A 16,823-nucleotide genomic window follows, 5' to 3' on the forward strand; every position below is an offset into this window, starting at 1 on the left:
CGTATCGAATGCAACCCCTCAATCAACACGTATAGAAAAGCACTTTTTGATGATGCTATTTGGTGTGACCTCTGATGATGCATCAATAAGTTCATAATAAATTAGACAATCTAGGTGACAACACTGATTTGTTATTGATATATGCCGCTTTTTATTTATTTTAAACAGTGTACACGTTAACTCAAATAGGAGGACAGACACCGGTGACTGTTGAATACAGACGCTACCATGACACATCAGTGTAGAATGGGCTGACATAGGGTTGCGGGTGCCCTGGCAGGCAGTTGCTGGTAAGTCAGGCTTGACATGTAGGTTATCCTGGACAATGCACTCATTGTAGCTGCGACCAATGCTTTTCTGTGTCAGAGAGGTCATTAGACAAACAAGTGAGACAGAAAAACTGCTGGAGTGTATCAGGAAAAGAAAAAAAAGTGAGGAAAGGGTCAATCTCGCCATCATTAATGTTACTGTTGTCATTTTCAATTATGTTGTCACTTCGACCACCATCAGTTGATGATGTTTCTACAAACTGTGGTAAGTAATGGTTGAAAATTGAATTATTCAATACTGAAGTGAGCAATACAGCTGACAGCAAATGTTTCAAATGTAAAAGTCAGGAGATTGTTTAAAGATGGCAAAAGTAACAATGTCTGCATTAGTGAGAGATCTCATCACGGTACAGACAGCAGCATGCATATGTACTGTGTATGTCTCATCCAGAGCTGTAAGCCTCTTCTTCACTCTGATGGGCCTGTAGCACTCCATGAATGTTCTGAGACACACAGAGAGAAAAATAAACAGTAAAAAGAATAAAGAAGGTGGGGAGAGAGAGAGATGACGGTGAATCCTTATACAATATAATAATATAAATGCTCATGATGGTGATGGAGGGTGTGGACGATAAAGGGAAAGAGTGGTGTGTATTTTGGATTTTTGGCAGGGGAATAAATAAACAAATGACAAACAGAGACTCACTACGAGCTGATGGTGTGTTGACATCTTCATCAGGCTCTGGATGAAATGCTGAGACAGAATGGAGAAGGGGACGCAGCTCTCAGGTGTGTAGCCGTGCTCAGAAAAAAGATGGACCAGTTGCTAGAAGGCAGCAAATAAATAATCAGTATGAACACAGGGCAGAGTTTCATTTTAAAATATGGTCAACATAATTATCCTTAAAACTTTCAATTTATAGACCCCTTAGCTTTTAAAATGCAACTATGTGTTATTCCAACCCTGAGAATCAATTAATTAAAATTATTGCTTGATTCGGTGTAATCTAATTTAATTTGTGGACCAGATATCCAAATTGAGCTGGCATTAGATAATCCTTTATTAAAAAGATTATTCCTAAAACTCGTGTGGACACAATTTAGGCAGATAATTTTCTTCGACCTCTTAATTCACACATTCATCGGTGTGTGTCTGTACCTCTTCACTCAGACAGCCTGGAGGAAGCACGTTGGTGTCTTTCATCTTGGTGACTTTGTGGCAGATGACAGAAAGGAGAGCAGGAATGGACACGCCCGGATCTGCCAATGGACTGGATGTCTCTTCGTCGGGTTCTGAGGGGCTGAGCTCTGTAGGCTCTTCTATACTGGGCATAGACTGTAAACACAATACAGTGATATTGTTGATGAACAAGGGTTTGTACCTCAAGTGCTGGCTTTACTGAAAATAACATCACTGGTTTGTATTGGAATTCTTTACCACTTGAATACATTGATGACAAAAGATTATAACATTGTTGATTATTATTGTTTCTTTGTGCTTTAATTTATTCACCTTGACAAGATGACCCTGTGAGGTGTGTTCTCCCACATGCTGTCCCAGCACCACGCTCAGTGCTCTAAAGAAGCCCTCTTGGGGGTTAGGGTCGGCTGCAAAGTACTGCAGCATCGACACATAGTCCAATCGAGGGGGAGAGGAAGAGTGATCCGCAAATAACTGGAAAAAGAACTAAGAAGGAAGAACAGACACTAAGGTTACTCTTAATTCATTTCATTTATTAATTGCAGTGTAGCTCAATTATTTGAAAGTTAAACAAGAGACTCTGGGGTTTTATACCTTTGAGGCTCAGAACAAAATGGATGTTTCTGTGATGAATGTTTCTTAGTTAATTTATTTTTACATGAGATATCACTGAGAATAGCTGAAGAGCTATTTTATAGCATAATTTAAAAGGTTGGGTCTCTGTTTACCTTGCGTAAGTTGGCCAGACGGTCATAAGGTAGAGGCTCAGCTGGGTCCTCAGGGGCAGGTTTGACACTGTCACCAGAAAACCACAACTCCGTCTGGTGAGAAAGAAGGGAAGAGGAGAAACTTAAACATTTATCTTTGGTTCATCCACAGTAGAAGGAAAATGAGATTTAAAACACAGTAACATGTCGTACCAGAGAATCTGAATCTGCTACCTATTTCTGAAAGTGTGTGTATAGAGACTAACCTGTAGGTACTGTTCCATGTTTATATAGCCTGTGTTGCCAGTATCTGCTTCCTTGAAACGTTTTAGCACAGCCAGCAGCTGTGGTATGGAGGGAAAAGGCCAAGGGAGGGCAGCACTGAGCAGAAACCGACGCCAGTCTATGAGGTCATATTGGTCCATTAACATAGACACAATCTCCGTCAGCTGGGAACAGGAGAGACAAGGACAATGCTTGTGTGAGCTAAGTAACGTGTGTTTTCTTTGGTTGTTTAGAATGTGAGTAACAGAAAAAATGGGGCACTGTGCTTTGAAGAGTACCTGTCTTTCATCTATGTTGATCCAGGCCTCAGGCAAGACGTCTCTGCCCATGTTAACAGAGGTGATGTCCCTGAGCAAATTGGAAAACTCACAACTGGACATGAGGCCTGAAAGTTTGAAAGGAAGGAAAAAGAATGGATAGAAAAATAAATTGTTAGATAGCAAGAATAATACACTGAATCACACCAAATTGTCTCTCCCCTATGAGCACCTGATGGAGCAATGCTGCATAGCTGATGGTGGAGTGACTCCAGCTGCTTGATGGTTGGCGTGGACAGTGTGGCTTTCTCCAAAAGAGGTGGATGTGGAGGGGGAGTCGGGCTGGCCACCATGTAGCAGTCTCCATTCAGACAGAAGTCAGTACTTTCCTGGAGAAGAGAATACGGAGAATCTTAAAAAGGGAAGTGTGAAGTAAATTACTGGAGTACATTTAGTTATAGTTACTACATACCAGCACCAGCTCATTCCTCAACTTAGCACCAGCCTCGATGTGATGGTGAACTACTTCTGCTAATTGGTCAATACTAAAAAAAAAGAAGACAAAGATAGAATGTCACAGGTTTTATATATATATATATATATATAATGATCATGATCAGTCAGAAATGCCTTGGCTTATCCTCGGTGGAAATTAAAGCCTAAAAAGTTTCCCAAGTCGTATGTATTTTTATGTTCTCAAGATACAGCTTTAGAATAACTTCCAGAACACTGGTTACATCTTTAATGTTGTGTTACATTTTTATATGTTAAATCAATAAATACAAACAGTGAAACATTAGTCCCACAATTCAATGCTGGGGGTTTACATACAACCAAACACACCCACTATAGCATTGTCATTTATAGAAATAAGGAAAAGCACATTGCGATATCATATAATAATAAAGATTAATGACATAACCATAAAATAAGCCTCACAGTGCAGAGTTAAACTATTGCTACCTCAAATTAATGTCAGTCATTCATATGTGTCTATATTTCTTAACAACATACCTCTTCATTTCTGAAAGATAATAGGCTTCTAACCACTTCTCCATTTTGCTAAAGACCTGTTCTGCTCTGTTTTGCATTGTTTGCACCATAACCAGACCATGACCTTTCACCAGCGCAATGCGGACTTTCGCTGCATTCTCTAGAAAACACACAAATGTGTAGATATGTATGTGCATATTTTCAAATTCATACATATTAATAACAATCATATCACAAAGGGTTTAGTTGTGTGGGCATACCCTCATGCTCCAGCGCAGCTGCATATTCTTTTTGTATTTTGTCTCTGACTGACTGATCATGAGAGTCTTCAGCAGGTACAGGACTGGGTGAAGGAGGTGTGGATGTTGGAGCTGGTGGAATGTAAAAGAGTAGGAGATAATTATTTGGAAGATTTACAGAAACATAGAGAACGTGTCAGAGGGCAAAGCTCCATCATTTTAATTCTAAGACGTGCCTTTCTGTTTTTTCTGTGATTGTTTTCCTTTTCCTTTTTTGCTTGCACTTGCAGTGGACTCCTTTTCTTGTAGTCTGTCCTTCTGCTCTTTTGTCTCCCCCTGGTGGCCTTCTGCTGACACCTAAACGCATGTATGAGCCACACAAATTAGGAGTGACATACACTATATACTTCCACAAAACAACTCATGAAAACTCAAACAGTGCAGTACCAATTTGCTGATGGCTCTGAGTGCCTCCTCATAGTCAGAGATGAGTTTCTCGGCGGATGGCTAGAGTAGACAAGATTCGACATCTTACTATCAGATTGTATATCAGTATATAAACATTTATATTTGTCAGAGTTGGATTGGTTTGAGGTACAATTTCACAAACTACATTTTAATTGACACAAACAACAGCAGATAATATAATATCTATAGCAGTCCTTTATGAGTTGATGTGTGTGGATTTTAAAGTCAACAAGAGGACCACAGAAAGACAAAAAACAAAAGATGGATGAAATGTACATAAAGAGAAACAGGAATTGCCTTGACCAGTTGAGTCTGACCCACGCCTTGTGTCTTGGGGGCCCTTTCTGAGGAATCAGGATGTTTGGAGAGGAAGGGAATACTGGAGAATAGGAGGAAATAGTTTATGCATTTATATGTGTTTGTGCTGGGCAATATTTAGTTGTTAGTTGTTTAGTTGTTTAGTTATTATGATAACCATTTCTTTGATCAAACATGCTGCAGAGAACTGTACACTGTATGTAGTAGTGTGTTTTCCTCACAGTTTAGTTTTTCTCCTTTCCTCTCTGTCATCCAGCTGAACACACCCACTTGTGTCTGCTGGTTCAGCACTGGTAAAAAAAAAAAGAATGTATAATTTTCTCCATTTGTTATCATTATATTATTTACATATTTGTCATTTTAGTTAATTATCTTGTATTGAAATTTTTAAGTTGCTATAAAAAATTGTATTCTTGCCTCTTGTCCTGATCCTTATCTTCTTCGATGCCCAGTAAAGGGATACAGACTAAGTCAGATAGTGGCTCAGGCCCCACCTGTTTGTACATGTTCACATAGTAGATCCTAAGAATACAGAGGGTCTCCTGGAAGCGGTCCAACTCCACCTATAAAACACAAAACAATCCAAGATTATAGTTTTACTATAAACTAAGTCACAATAAAGAGACAAAAAGTTAATACATTCATTCAGCATCATGATGGTTGTCCCTCTGGACATTTCTCCCATCTCCCTAAAGGTCAGCTCCATGAGCAGTCCTGGTCATTCAAAACTTATACCACTTAAGAATAAGCGAGGTCCCTGTTCTCTTAGAAACCATCAGCCTTCCCAAGGTCCGATCCTTCAAACTCATGGTTTGGTTTTTACTCTGTTAGCTATGATACCTTATATAAACAGATCCTGATCTGTGTCTTTCTCATCAAAGTGTAGAATCATCTGATGAGTGATCGATAGAACAGTTTTTTCTTTTTGCATATATTTCTGTTATTAGGAGATATTAAGTGAGAAGTGATGAGGACAAAAAAATGGCTGCCTGAAAACATAGAAAATTGAAAAATATTAAGTGGTCTGAATACTCTCTAAATGTACTGTACACACAAACTGATAATTTACCTGCATGAGAGTAGAATGGTGGTTGATGAGTATGGCAGTATGTTCCTCCAGCCAGCCGTTATACATGAGAGCATCCCTCTCCTGCTCGTCCCGCTCTTTGCGTTTGTCACTCATGTCCCACAAACGTTCACGCAGTTCCTGTAAAACAAATCAAAACATCTACACATATTCTATATTTGTCTGATAATATTTTAAAGCAACCATCTTACATCGAGTCTCAGATGTAGCTCTGCTTTTGTTTCGTCATCTTCTCTCATATCATCAGAAATGTTGTTGAAGTCCTTCTGCCAATGAGTCACTAACTCCTGCATCATGTCTGGACGCTTTAGATAATGCTGGAACTCCTCTCTGCAGATACAGGGAACTGGGTCACACTTCTGTATTACTAAATGTTATAATTATCATTGATACTTTTTCTCTCGTATGAAAAATATTTCTGACAAAGAACCTAATGGTATGAAATGAACATTTGGGTTATATCCAGTCCAAAAAATAAAAACAATCATGTTCAATACTATGAGTCTAATTATATATAGTAAGATTTTCAACTGTATCTTCAGCAATAAACTTACATTACAAAACCTAGTACTAAACCAATTCATTATATCAATTGATTGTAGCTAACATGGTGCAGCATGGTATCTGTGCTTCAAGGGCCTTGCAGAATACCTGAGGTTGAACAGGTGATGGCTAATAACAATGTTTTGTGAGCGCAGCTGTTGCATCACTGTCTTTATGTTGTTGACATAAGAATCACACACTGTTTCCCAGTGGGTGCACAAGTACTCTGAGATTTCCTAGAAACAGAGATGAGGAGGGTGAGAAGACATGTTGTAATGCAACAGAGACAATAATGACATGCATTTTCATATAATTAAAACCGAAAGACAATAAAAATAGGAAACCACAGTTTTAGGAGCTAAATCTTTTACAATACAAACGTATGGTTTGATTGCATTTAAAGTTAAAGATTTTTCAGCGCAGACAGAGATCAGGTGTGCACTTCCTACTCTAGTAAAACAAGCATAAATACAAGTATTATCCAACCAGAGGAAGAGGTTGATCCACATAGACCCAGCTGGATGAAACAGGGCAGGGTGAAGCAGATGCAGGTGGATTTGTGGGGGACTCTGTAGGGCCAGGGGCTTCATCAGTGAGCGGTGGAGGTTGGTCTACAGGTAGAGGAGTTCCTTTTGGGGAGGAGTCTGGAGCTTTCCCATTTTCTGACACCTCTTCCACAGGAGAAGTGGCAGGAGCTGAAGAAGGAATGTAAATGTATTGTTAACAAGTATTGTAATTTTAGTCTACTAATATTTGCCAAATACTAAAATGACAAACTTACCCTGCTGCATTTGCATCATAACCTGCTGCAGGACGGACTCCACCTTCTTGTAAAGCTCCTCCTTGACTACACTGGCATCAACACGAACCAAAATGTTTTGCTTTCCACCAAACCATTTCTCAAGTTTTAGCCAGGTGTCCTGAAAAGCTTTGATCCTGAATTAGAGGGAGAGATGTTTGATTTAAGACACACGCTGTAGTCAGCAGTGAAGCATTAACCTTATTTAGCTTTAGGTTTTTGTCTTGTTCTACCTGTGTGGAATCTGTGCCAGATACACATTTTTGTCTGTGGAAGGGGAGCTTGTATCTGTACCAGAATTGGGAGCAAGGAAGAAAAACACATAGAAACACAAACATTAACTTTACATATGTTATGTTTGTATCTTTAAAAAAACACACCATCTCACAGATAAATTTGTGCGTACACAGATACAAAGCATTAAACTCCCACCAGTGTGAGCGAATGCACGTCCGGCCACAGCCTCATCAGGGATATCAAGCAGCAAAACCACGTCTAACACAGGATTTTGGGGAGGCAAAGGTTTGGGTGGATAAGGATCAACAGCAAGGTCCGCCCTGCTGCTTTCCACCCCACTCCCTATGTCTACAGCTCCACCCAGGGCTTTCTCTAGCAGGTAGGCTTGGTTGATGTCCACTGGAAAGCCATCCAGGATCCAACCTGACTGAGCTGGGACCTGCCTAATAAGAACGCAACAAATATTTCACAGCGGTGGTAAAATCGTTGTTTTTCAATTGTCTCAACTCTGTGAATAATGGTGAGATTGTATAGTTGAGATTGGACAACTGACTAAACGCTGTTTCTTTTTTTTTTTATAGCAATACAGATTATGTACTTACTTGATCGCCTCCACTATAATATCTACTAACAGCTCATTAGGAATGGGGTTTCCTCTTCTCAGCTCTTTTTCTGCAGCTGCTCCCTGCACGGCCCTTGTAGACAGCTAGATAAGGGACACACATAGGCAATTAGTAGTAATTATTTAATCATATTAAGTCTAAAAAAGCAGTGACATAAACTGAATGCAAGTTATGATATGTAAAAGTAAATTCAAAATGACCGAACTCAGAAAATCACCAATGCAACATGCGTAACCACAAAAAACTTGGACCTTTACTCTCTCATTGCTATCTCCATTTTCTTCTTGAGTGTCACGGTCTGAAAAAACAGGACAGGTATCACATCAAACAAAATATGTGAAATGTTTTACATGCACTTCATTTTTATCACATGTAAATAAATACACTGTGATGAATAGTGTAAAATAACAGAAATAATTATGTTGTCTTTAGTTACCCACCAGATTTCACTGATGTGGAGGAGCTGAGCAGTGGCTCGTCTGTTTCCCCCTGCTGCTCTGTGACCTGTAATTTGGTGCAAGAAAAGACTTGTTTGAACATTTTGAACTTTTAAGGGTAATTTGTTTACACATTTATACATTTTAAAACTGGCAAGACTAATGAAATGTTATACTGCCTTAACATCTGAAAATGATGTGAATCGATTCAATAAAAAAGGTTCTAACGACATTACAATATTCTGACACTATGTGACTCACCTTCTTTTCTTTATGATAAGCATTCAGCGCCTCCTCAATCAGCGTGTCAGCTGATAAGACACAGATGCCATTGGCTAAAACAGAAAACAACACACATACTCAGCAACCAATAAACCATGTAATCGTGTTCCACATCTGTTATTAATGTATTGTTGCAGTAAAAATGTATTAGGTGGTGTGACATTGGGTATGAGTGTATGCCTGAATCTCTGTTCGGACTGCTTGCCTTCAGCAATCTTGGCCAGACAGGTGGTCTTGCCGGAACAGAACTTGCCCAGGACACAGGCTTTGACAGTAAAGTGAGGAAATGAGAGCGAGGTGGCTTTCACGATGGGTGGATGCACAATGTTCCTCAGTCGCAGAACAACATGTCCAAGAATGCTGTTGTTGCTTGGGGGTGATTTGGTCTCCCCTGCTTTCTCTGGCCAGACCCACTCTCCGACCATATTCTGACAAACATAGTATACTGCTAAGACACTGAGATTCTTCAACATTCAGACACTTCATGGCTTATTTTAAATTACAACTCAAACTTTTTCAGTGTGAATAAATATTTCTTGGTTAGCTTCAACTCTAAGTGCGCCTGATACTGGCAGTGAAATCAGCATTTGCCTGAAAATGTCAAACAACACAAATGACATCATTTAAAATATAACTCATGTTTCAAACTCACAGTGTACTCATCATAGTCCTGGTTGTTGAGTATCTCCTGCTTCTCAAGCTCTACAGGATCTAGTGAGGTAGAGAACTCAAAGCCGGGCTGCTGGCCCATGATCGGCTCATAGAGAGGAATACCACTGAACAGCAATTCCTTCCACTCTCTTGTCAGCTTCTCTGGAATCCGACTGATAGCAAAAATGACAGAAGGAAAAGCTGGACTTAATTTATGAAATTGTAGTTAAAATTAAATCTGAAAATATTTATTTTATCATATAGTATCTATCTATATATATATGTACCATGGGACTACTTAGCAGGGTTGTATGGGCAGTGCATGCCTGTGGAAATTATGTATTTGATCATGAGAAGAAGCAGACATGATATTGAAATTTCCTAATTTTATTTGACTAACGTACAAGAACCTTTCCAATATTGGTATTTTTTCATAGGTCCTTGATTCACATCTGAATTAGCAAAGTACTGCAAAGACTCAATATTTAAACATATTTCATATTTTTTCTGAAATACCTTTTTCATGTTTTCCCAAAGAAAGAAAGAAATCATTCAATACTTAAAGGTAATATTTGTCAGTCAAATTTTCAAACACATTTTTGAATTCCCACATACTCATTAACTGAATGATCAGAGCTCAGTTAGGAAGTTTAGATTCAGTCCAAATACAGTTTGTTTCTCCAACATCATTGAAAGCAACTGTTTTACGTACTTCGCAGTGATCAGACGATATTCTCCAGTCTTGGTAGCCAAGTCCACTATCTGTTCCAAAATGTCCTTGCAGCCCCTAAAGTGCTTCTTGTATCTGCTCTGAGCTCGCTCAGCAGCGACCCTGTCCAAGAATTCAAGCTCCTTTTTGATCTCTTCTGCGCGGTCCAACTTAGCCTGTTGAACCAAAGCCTGCACCAGGCACCATTAAGAAAGATCAGATGAGTGGAGAGGGCATGACAGAAATCACAACTGTTGCAAGTATACTTGAGAATATGAAAAATGTTACACTGGACATTTTTGTAAATTAATCAGCAGATTAGTGGATAACAGTTCACTCAATCTTCTAGTTTGCATATATATACAACATTAAAAATACCCAATCACAGGTTAAATACAAATACAATACATTTAATCGCATGATTTTCTGCCTAAATAATTTCTTTAAACTGATTCTTCATCTTTTTCTGATTTAAGAGCAAATAAGTGCAGAATCGAACACATAATCACATGAGCATCTGCTCTGGGAATGCCTGCTTAATTTCAACTACCACAGTATACTATAACATACTATATAATTAACACTGATATATATAGTTGTTTATCTAAAATCTCTCATAATCTCTCTGCATAATACCAAATACCACATTGATAGATACTATACAAACAAATTAAATCCACCCTTTCCCCCATGACACCACTCAGACAGTCACTGATGTAGCCTAATACAAAGCAACTTTAGAGAGGGTTATTCTTCTTCCTTATTCATCCTATCTCACCGCCTCCCTCTCCAGAGCCTCCTGGAAGTCCCGCTCTCGCCGCTGCTGGAACTGCTGCTCTCTGAACACGCGGTTCTGCCGGATCACCTCCTTCTGCATACGCATCTGAAGGAGCTGAGATGCCAAACGCTGCTCCTGCTGAGTCTGACGCGTCAGATGCTTGACCAACTGCTCCTCTCTCCGTGCTTCCTGTAAGGTGAGGCAGAGGTGGCTGATCAGTTGACTGATTTTGGGATGAAGTGCCAAATGTAAAATAACAAACAATAGGGTATGTAGGGTTTATTTAAACTGTGTTGCCATATAAAGATCACAGTTTAGTTACTACATTTTCTCAGCACGAGCAATAGTTTCACCTCTTGAGCTTCATGGGCCTTGAGCTGCTCCACCAGGAACCTGTCTCGTCTTTTCTCTCTCTGCTCCCGAGAGATAGCATTCTCCTTCAGCCTCTGTCGGATCTCCTGTATGTACTGGCTATCAGACTTTAGTTTCAGCTTATTTCCACTTTCATGGGCCTCAGTGCCATAGCTGCTGCCACTACTGGGAAAAACTCCAGTGACAGGCTGACCACTACAATTGAAATGGCACAAATCACATGCAATCTCAAGATCCATTCATACGTACATTTGAAAAACATAATACAATAGAATATTTCCTTTTTTCTCACCTTGAAGAGGAACCAAAACCAGAAGTGACCAGTTTCTTTCTGCTTGTCTCAAACTGAGCTATTTGAGCCTGGACTGCCTGCAGGGGCAAAATGCACAGAGAACACCAAAGACAATCACATATCCCGTGAGAAAGTCCATCAACTGATGTTGCATGACAATTACCTCTGAGGCACTATTGAATTCGTTTGGAACTATTCTATAGTAAATTCTATACGTATAAGTATGATCAAAGTAAAAATGTATTTCCCATCATGGGTTCGTAAATCATCAATGTTATGTATTCATTCTGGATCACACCTGTGCTTGTTGTGTACATTGCTGGTGCTGTCGTCTCGTCTTTATGTTGAGCTGTGAAGCGTAAGGCGGTGGCTTGGGTACTGGCATAACGGTGGCGTGGTTATAAGTCAAATTACCACTGTGCTTCTGGCGATATCCACGAAACTGAAACACACACAATTCCCCATGTTCAAGACTGTCAGTCACATTACGTGAATTATGTCTTATAGTTTTATAATAATGTCCAACTCCAAAATATTTCAAAGACTGAGAAAAAATACAGACAGGTCCAAAACTCTTCAACCACCTTTTTATAAAATTGTATCAGACTTTTGGACTTTATGACATGTTGATAAAGACAATAACTGTAGATTGGTATGGAAGTAAATCAGTCTCATCAGATTTTGAAATTTTATAGCCTTTGAATTTCTAGCACAGAATTTTTTTCCCATTTTTTTGCCACTGCATTTCTTTCTTCAAATTTTTCACAAAATAAGTATTTTTCACTTTTATGTTTCAATGTTTACTAATTCAGAATCCAAAGTATATATATTCAACTGCTAAAATTCAGATTACTTATACGGAATACCACGGAAAAAGCAATCGATTGCCTCACAAAGAACCAACCCTTCGGTCCATCAGGTCATGTTTCAGTGGGGATGTGACATCATGTGAAGACAACACTATGGAGACGACACAAACGAGAAGCGCCATGCTGTCAGCTGCACTACGCCGACGTTCCACTTTAACTGGGGATCATGGCAACTGGTGATTTGTTGTGTTTATTCCAGATGTTGCTGGTCTGTTGCAGACTCTGTCGCAAATTCGTCATTTTCCACAAAGCGCCTGTGTGAAGTGCAGTGATACACTGAATGACGGTCTCATTACGCCACGAGCCGCTGAGGTAATCGGTCTGCTTCGTCTGAATGAGGCAGGTTATACTCTGCCAGCTGTAAAACACCGGGTATTGTTTAAGGAGGATGTAATCTGGTGATAGTCTGAGCCCAGAATAAAGGCTGCACACTTAATCACAGGCTTCACAAACTGATGCTCATCGTTCACAGTAGACACAAGGAATTATGAATACACACTCTTTATCCAGAGTGTTAGTAAGGCTGGTTGCAATCATTTTGGACTTACGGCTGAAGTGGTTATAAAGATGCTGTATGAAGAACAGGATGAGTCTGAAATTTTTAATGCTGATGACCTAGACTATGTTTTACATGATCTAGCTCGAGTTGTGGGTGTGTCTTGGAATCCAGCTCTCCTAAATGAAGGTTCCTTTTATGACAGAGGATTACTGTCAAAGGAGCCTTCTCCTAAATGAAGAAGGAAGAATCAGCTATAAAATATATAAATATAGCAAAAACACACCCAGCCATGCATGAAATTACACAGGAAATAAATATGGGTCATTTTCGACCCATGTTGTGCATTAGAAGGGGTTTGCATAGCTTGTGCATCAAAGATTAAAATGTGGAAGAGCATTTCCTCTTCCTTTTCCAAACTGATAGGAAGGCAGGGAATCTCCAAGGTAATTTGTGTGAAGTACTCCCTTTCAAGTGACATTTCCGTTCAGTATGACAATTCAGTCAACAACATTTTTTCAAACACAACAATTTTAACAGCCAACTAGCTTAAACATTACAACATTTCTAGTGCATGCACTTATCTTGTCTGTTCAGTGCTAATACAGGCAAAGATGTCTCTCTTAAAAGATGTGTGTTCCTTGCAATGCCCTGGGATGTATAAGGTTTCAAAGCAGGTGAATGCTGTTGAGTATCTGCCCTGGACTACCCCTACAGAGAGACTTGGTGGTAGAATCTCCCATTCGGCCCAGAATTTGACCAGATTGTTCAATTCAGTTGGTGTTGCTATGGAATAGATTAAAATGATTTACATAAATGCTGAGATCAAATCATTAACAAGACACTTAAATTTTAAACTTCTAATTTGACCTTACTAGTCATCAGCATAAATGACCAACTATTGCACAACATTTTACACTCGATAGAAGATAAGTGTTACCCTTGAGATAAGTTGGTTGAAGTAATTTTTTGAATGAGACCAGTTAGACGATCAGGATTATTTGTGTAAGTATCACAGGAGCAGCCCACAGGAGCGACTCCATGGTTCGCTGGTTGAAGTGTGGAGCAGTAGGTGCTCTGCAGGTACTGAGTTGGGATGTGGCAATAACATTAGCTAACGTAATGTTAACAACATTTTAATGAAGGCCTCCTCAATAAAAGGTTCCGCCTATATATTGTCCAACAAATTGTGTTAATATGCAGGGTGTTAGGTACTACCTGTTAATGAATCTTACAAAACAGACAAGCAAAATAAGAGTTAATACACTCACCAATGCACCATCATACTGGTATGTTGACATAGCCCACATAGCATATAGCTGACAGTATGGCACTTCGTGTTTGTGTTGTCTCCATGGGGTTTTCGCAAGCATCACATGATGTCACATGACCACTAAAACATGACCTGATTGGCCTGAAGTTTGGTTCTATGTGAGATAATTGATTGCTTTTCCCTGGTGTCCCAGATGATAAATCTGAATTTTTGCAACTGTTTTAGCAACAGGGATTTACTTTTCATGCTTCCTGATATCCAGTACCTTGTCAATATTCTTTGTTCTCTTCTCATCCTGGACTTTGAGTGGTCTCTTTGGCTGGATGGGATGGGTCATGACAGGCGTATAGTTCAGTTGCTCGTATTTTGCCTGATAGTGCCACGAAATTTTCTGCAGCTTCAGCTCTGCATCACGTTTCACCACCTGATGCAGTCGCTAGATGAGGAGTAAAACTGTAAGACACTTGACAATACATGTTTTTGTAGACAGTGATATATTAAACTAACCACATGAGCTTAAAATATTGGTAGAATGAAAGACTGACAGAGTTGCGATACTTTGTGATTAGAGACTACTTATGTCAGAATAGGTCAAAAAATCGGAATAGGCCCCTAACTGAATGCAACCACTACAAATCCAGCCCCCTTACATCAGAGTAGATGTCATGCTCCTTCTTGTGCAGGCCTGCATTGGCTGCTGGCTGCATGATTTCCATCATTGTCCCAGTAATTTCTGCTCTCTTCTTCTTTTCAAGTGAGATGTAGAGTTGGTAAAGGAGGTGTGTGGCAACTCCTTGCTTCTCCTGCATCAGTCCCTGAACTGTGTTTGTGTCGAAGGAGATCCCCAGTAACTGAAGAGTAGGCTCAAGGCGGGTAAAATTATTCAGTTTGGAGATGGAGGTGCTGTGAGAAAAGGAGTAATTTCTTTTAGTAATTATGAACACATTAAAAGGTCCAGTGTGTACGATTTAGGTGAAAGTGATGTATTGGGATAAATACAATCCATATGTTTTAACAGTGTCTAAACTAGACAAACTAAACACTTTTTGAGTTTTTATGACAACTGAAGGCTACCACAGGTTCTCTTTCATGTTTGGAAGGGAAGGGTGAGGTGAGGGGTATTCAGCTGCAACATGCAACTCAACCACTATCACTAAATTCTACACACTGAACCTGCAGTCAGCTATTTTTCAGACAAAAAGCATAGAAAGGAGACAGAAAGATAGAGGTCAACTTACTCTTTCCTCATAAACATAGTGAAATCACTCTGCAACTGATATTTATGCAGAACCTCCCCAATCAAGTAACCAGTAGAAAAATCCTTGGCAAAACTCTGTGGCTCTGTGGAGATGGACATGCAACAATTTACGCATATAGTGACAATGATGCCAGTCTTCTTCACTAGCCTTCAGGAAACATGACAGACGAAAGGCCCTGTAGAAAAGTGCAACATGGTGTGGAAGATGACCCGATTCTAACATAGATTTTAAGGGCTCATTCTACACTCAGTATCGAGACAACGAGCACTAGTTTTAAGTGATTGTACACAACTGAAAACAGGATTAATGATGTTATACTTCATTCCTGCCAAAACTCCCCCAAATCCTACACTAGTATTTTGAAATAGAATATCAAATGTATTTAAAAGTAGAATGGCACTCGATACTCGTACTTCTGCCAACACGAAAAACAAACTTAATACATCTGATTCTATTTATTTATTTTTTTTACATCAAGAACTGTGTTATTTTCTCAGAAATACCCAAACGCCCACACCTATACCTCTACCATGTTTGGTGCAATGGTAAATAAATAAATGAATAAACTTTTGGACCATTTGGTTTAAAATACGGTACTAACATCTCCTACACAATGAATATGCTTCACTTTGGTTGACAAATCGTAGTTAGTTTATCTAAAGTTGCTCTTACATACACAGTTCGCTTAGTGGCCGCACTAATGTAGCGACCGTTTTCAAAGGCTCGACCCCCGAGTTATCCTTCAGCTAGCAGTTAGCTCCGTGGGCAGGAACTGCAGTCACGCTTACCGACAGCTTTTGACAGTCGCAGCTCCTGGTTGAGCCACCGGCACAATATGTCCGACATGTTTTCCCCTTAGAGTCTCGGCTCAGGTCGCAAACACAGTCAGACAGTTAGCATGTCACTCGCTAACTCTTTGGCTCTTTAGCTCGCTAACTGCTAATAAACAGAAAGTGCCAGCGGCGCGTCGTTGCCGTGGCGACATGTCAACGGGGTTGCCCGGCGTGTTTAAGGGGGGCACACAGGAGAGTGGGCGGGGCCAGATCCTAGAAAAGAAAAGATGCCTTCTCAACATTGAGGGATAATTAATGAAAGTTAAACCAGCCACTTTAATCAGTAACTATTTCTTATTGGTCTTCATGCGAATAAAAAGAAAATCTCAAGTTGTGTCATCACCAAATAAATCCTCAGGCCGTTTGTTTGAAACATTACAGAAGTGATAAACATATATCAAAAATATAATTATCACCAGAATTATTGTCTCTATAACCAGGGAAAAGAGAGCATACAAAGCGGCCAGACAAATAACTAACTTCATTGTCATTAAACTAGTAGCATTTCACTTTGTGTTATGTGTTAGCATTTCTTCATTCACTTAG

General features: G+C 39.6%; 1 protein-coding gene across 3 annotated transcripts; it reads right to left on the reverse strand.

Moving 5' to 3' along the window:
- Positions 1-127: 127 nt before the first annotated feature.
- On the reverse strand, positions 128-16,440 carry spef2 (sperm flagellar 2). 3 transcript variants are annotated; one of them, XM_020099093.2, is made up of 38 exons: positions 16,233-16,440; positions 15,424-15,526; positions 14,836-15,088; positions 14,451-14,621; positions 11,846-11,989; positions 11,548-11,624; positions 11,237-11,450; positions 10,884-11,072; positions 10,109-10,296; positions 9,398-9,569; positions 8,951-9,173; positions 8,725-8,798; positions 8,467-8,530; positions 8,284-8,324; positions 8,006-8,109; positions 7,599-7,846; positions 7,400-7,454; positions 7,149-7,303; positions 6,854-7,062; positions 6,476-6,603; positions 6,016-6,154; positions 5,807-5,944; positions 5,155-5,300; positions 4,959-5,027; positions 4,717-4,798; positions 4,399-4,458; positions 4,188-4,308; positions 3,973-4,083; positions 3,734-3,872; positions 3,192-3,264; positions 2,952-3,108; positions 2,741-2,847; positions 2,444-2,626; positions 2,199-2,291; positions 1,783-1,956; positions 1,429-1,605; positions 976-1,095; positions 128-772 (listed from the first exon to the last, which is right to left on the reverse strand). In XM_020099093.2, the coding sequence occupies exons 1-38, from the start codon at positions 16,288-16,290 to the stop codon at positions 713-715; spliced, it is 5,019 nt and encodes a 1,672-aa protein (XP_019954652.1). In that variant the 5' UTR covers positions 16,291-16,440; the 3' UTR covers positions 128-712. The 3 variants fall into 3 exon arrangements, with proteins under 3 accessions (XP_019954652.1, XP_019954651.1, XP_019954657.1); XM_020099092.2 differs by having other exon boundaries at positions 8,278-8,324; XM_020099098.2 differs by lacking the exon at positions 15,424-15,526 and having other exon boundaries at positions 8,278-8,324; positions 16,233-16,415.
- Between the last annotated feature and the right edge of the window lie 383 nt (positions 16,441-16,823).

The sequence above is a fragment of the Paralichthys olivaceus genome, chromosome 4, assembly GCF_024713975.1.
Source record: "Paralichthys olivaceus isolate ysfri-2021 chromosome 4, ASM2471397v2, whole genome shotgun sequence".
NCBI lineage: Eukaryota > Metazoa > Chordata > Actinopteri > Pleuronectiformes > Paralichthyidae > Paralichthys > Paralichthys olivaceus.

Bases quoted from the DNA above. Each gene is read 5' to 3' on its own strand.
- spef2 (XM_020099092.2), bottom strand. From the start codon at position 16,290: ATGTCGGACATATTGTGCCGGTGGCTCAACCAGGAGCTGCGACTGTCA. The intron at 8,799-8,950 runs GCAAGCAGTCCG...TTTCTGTTTTAG, and splicing joins TCTGGCCAAGATTGCTGAAG to CCAATGGCATCTGTGTCTTA. The intron at 3,109-3,191 runs GTATGTAGTAAC...TCTCTTCTCCAG, and splicing joins TGAGGAATGAGCTGGTGCTG to GAAAGTACTGACTTCTGTCT.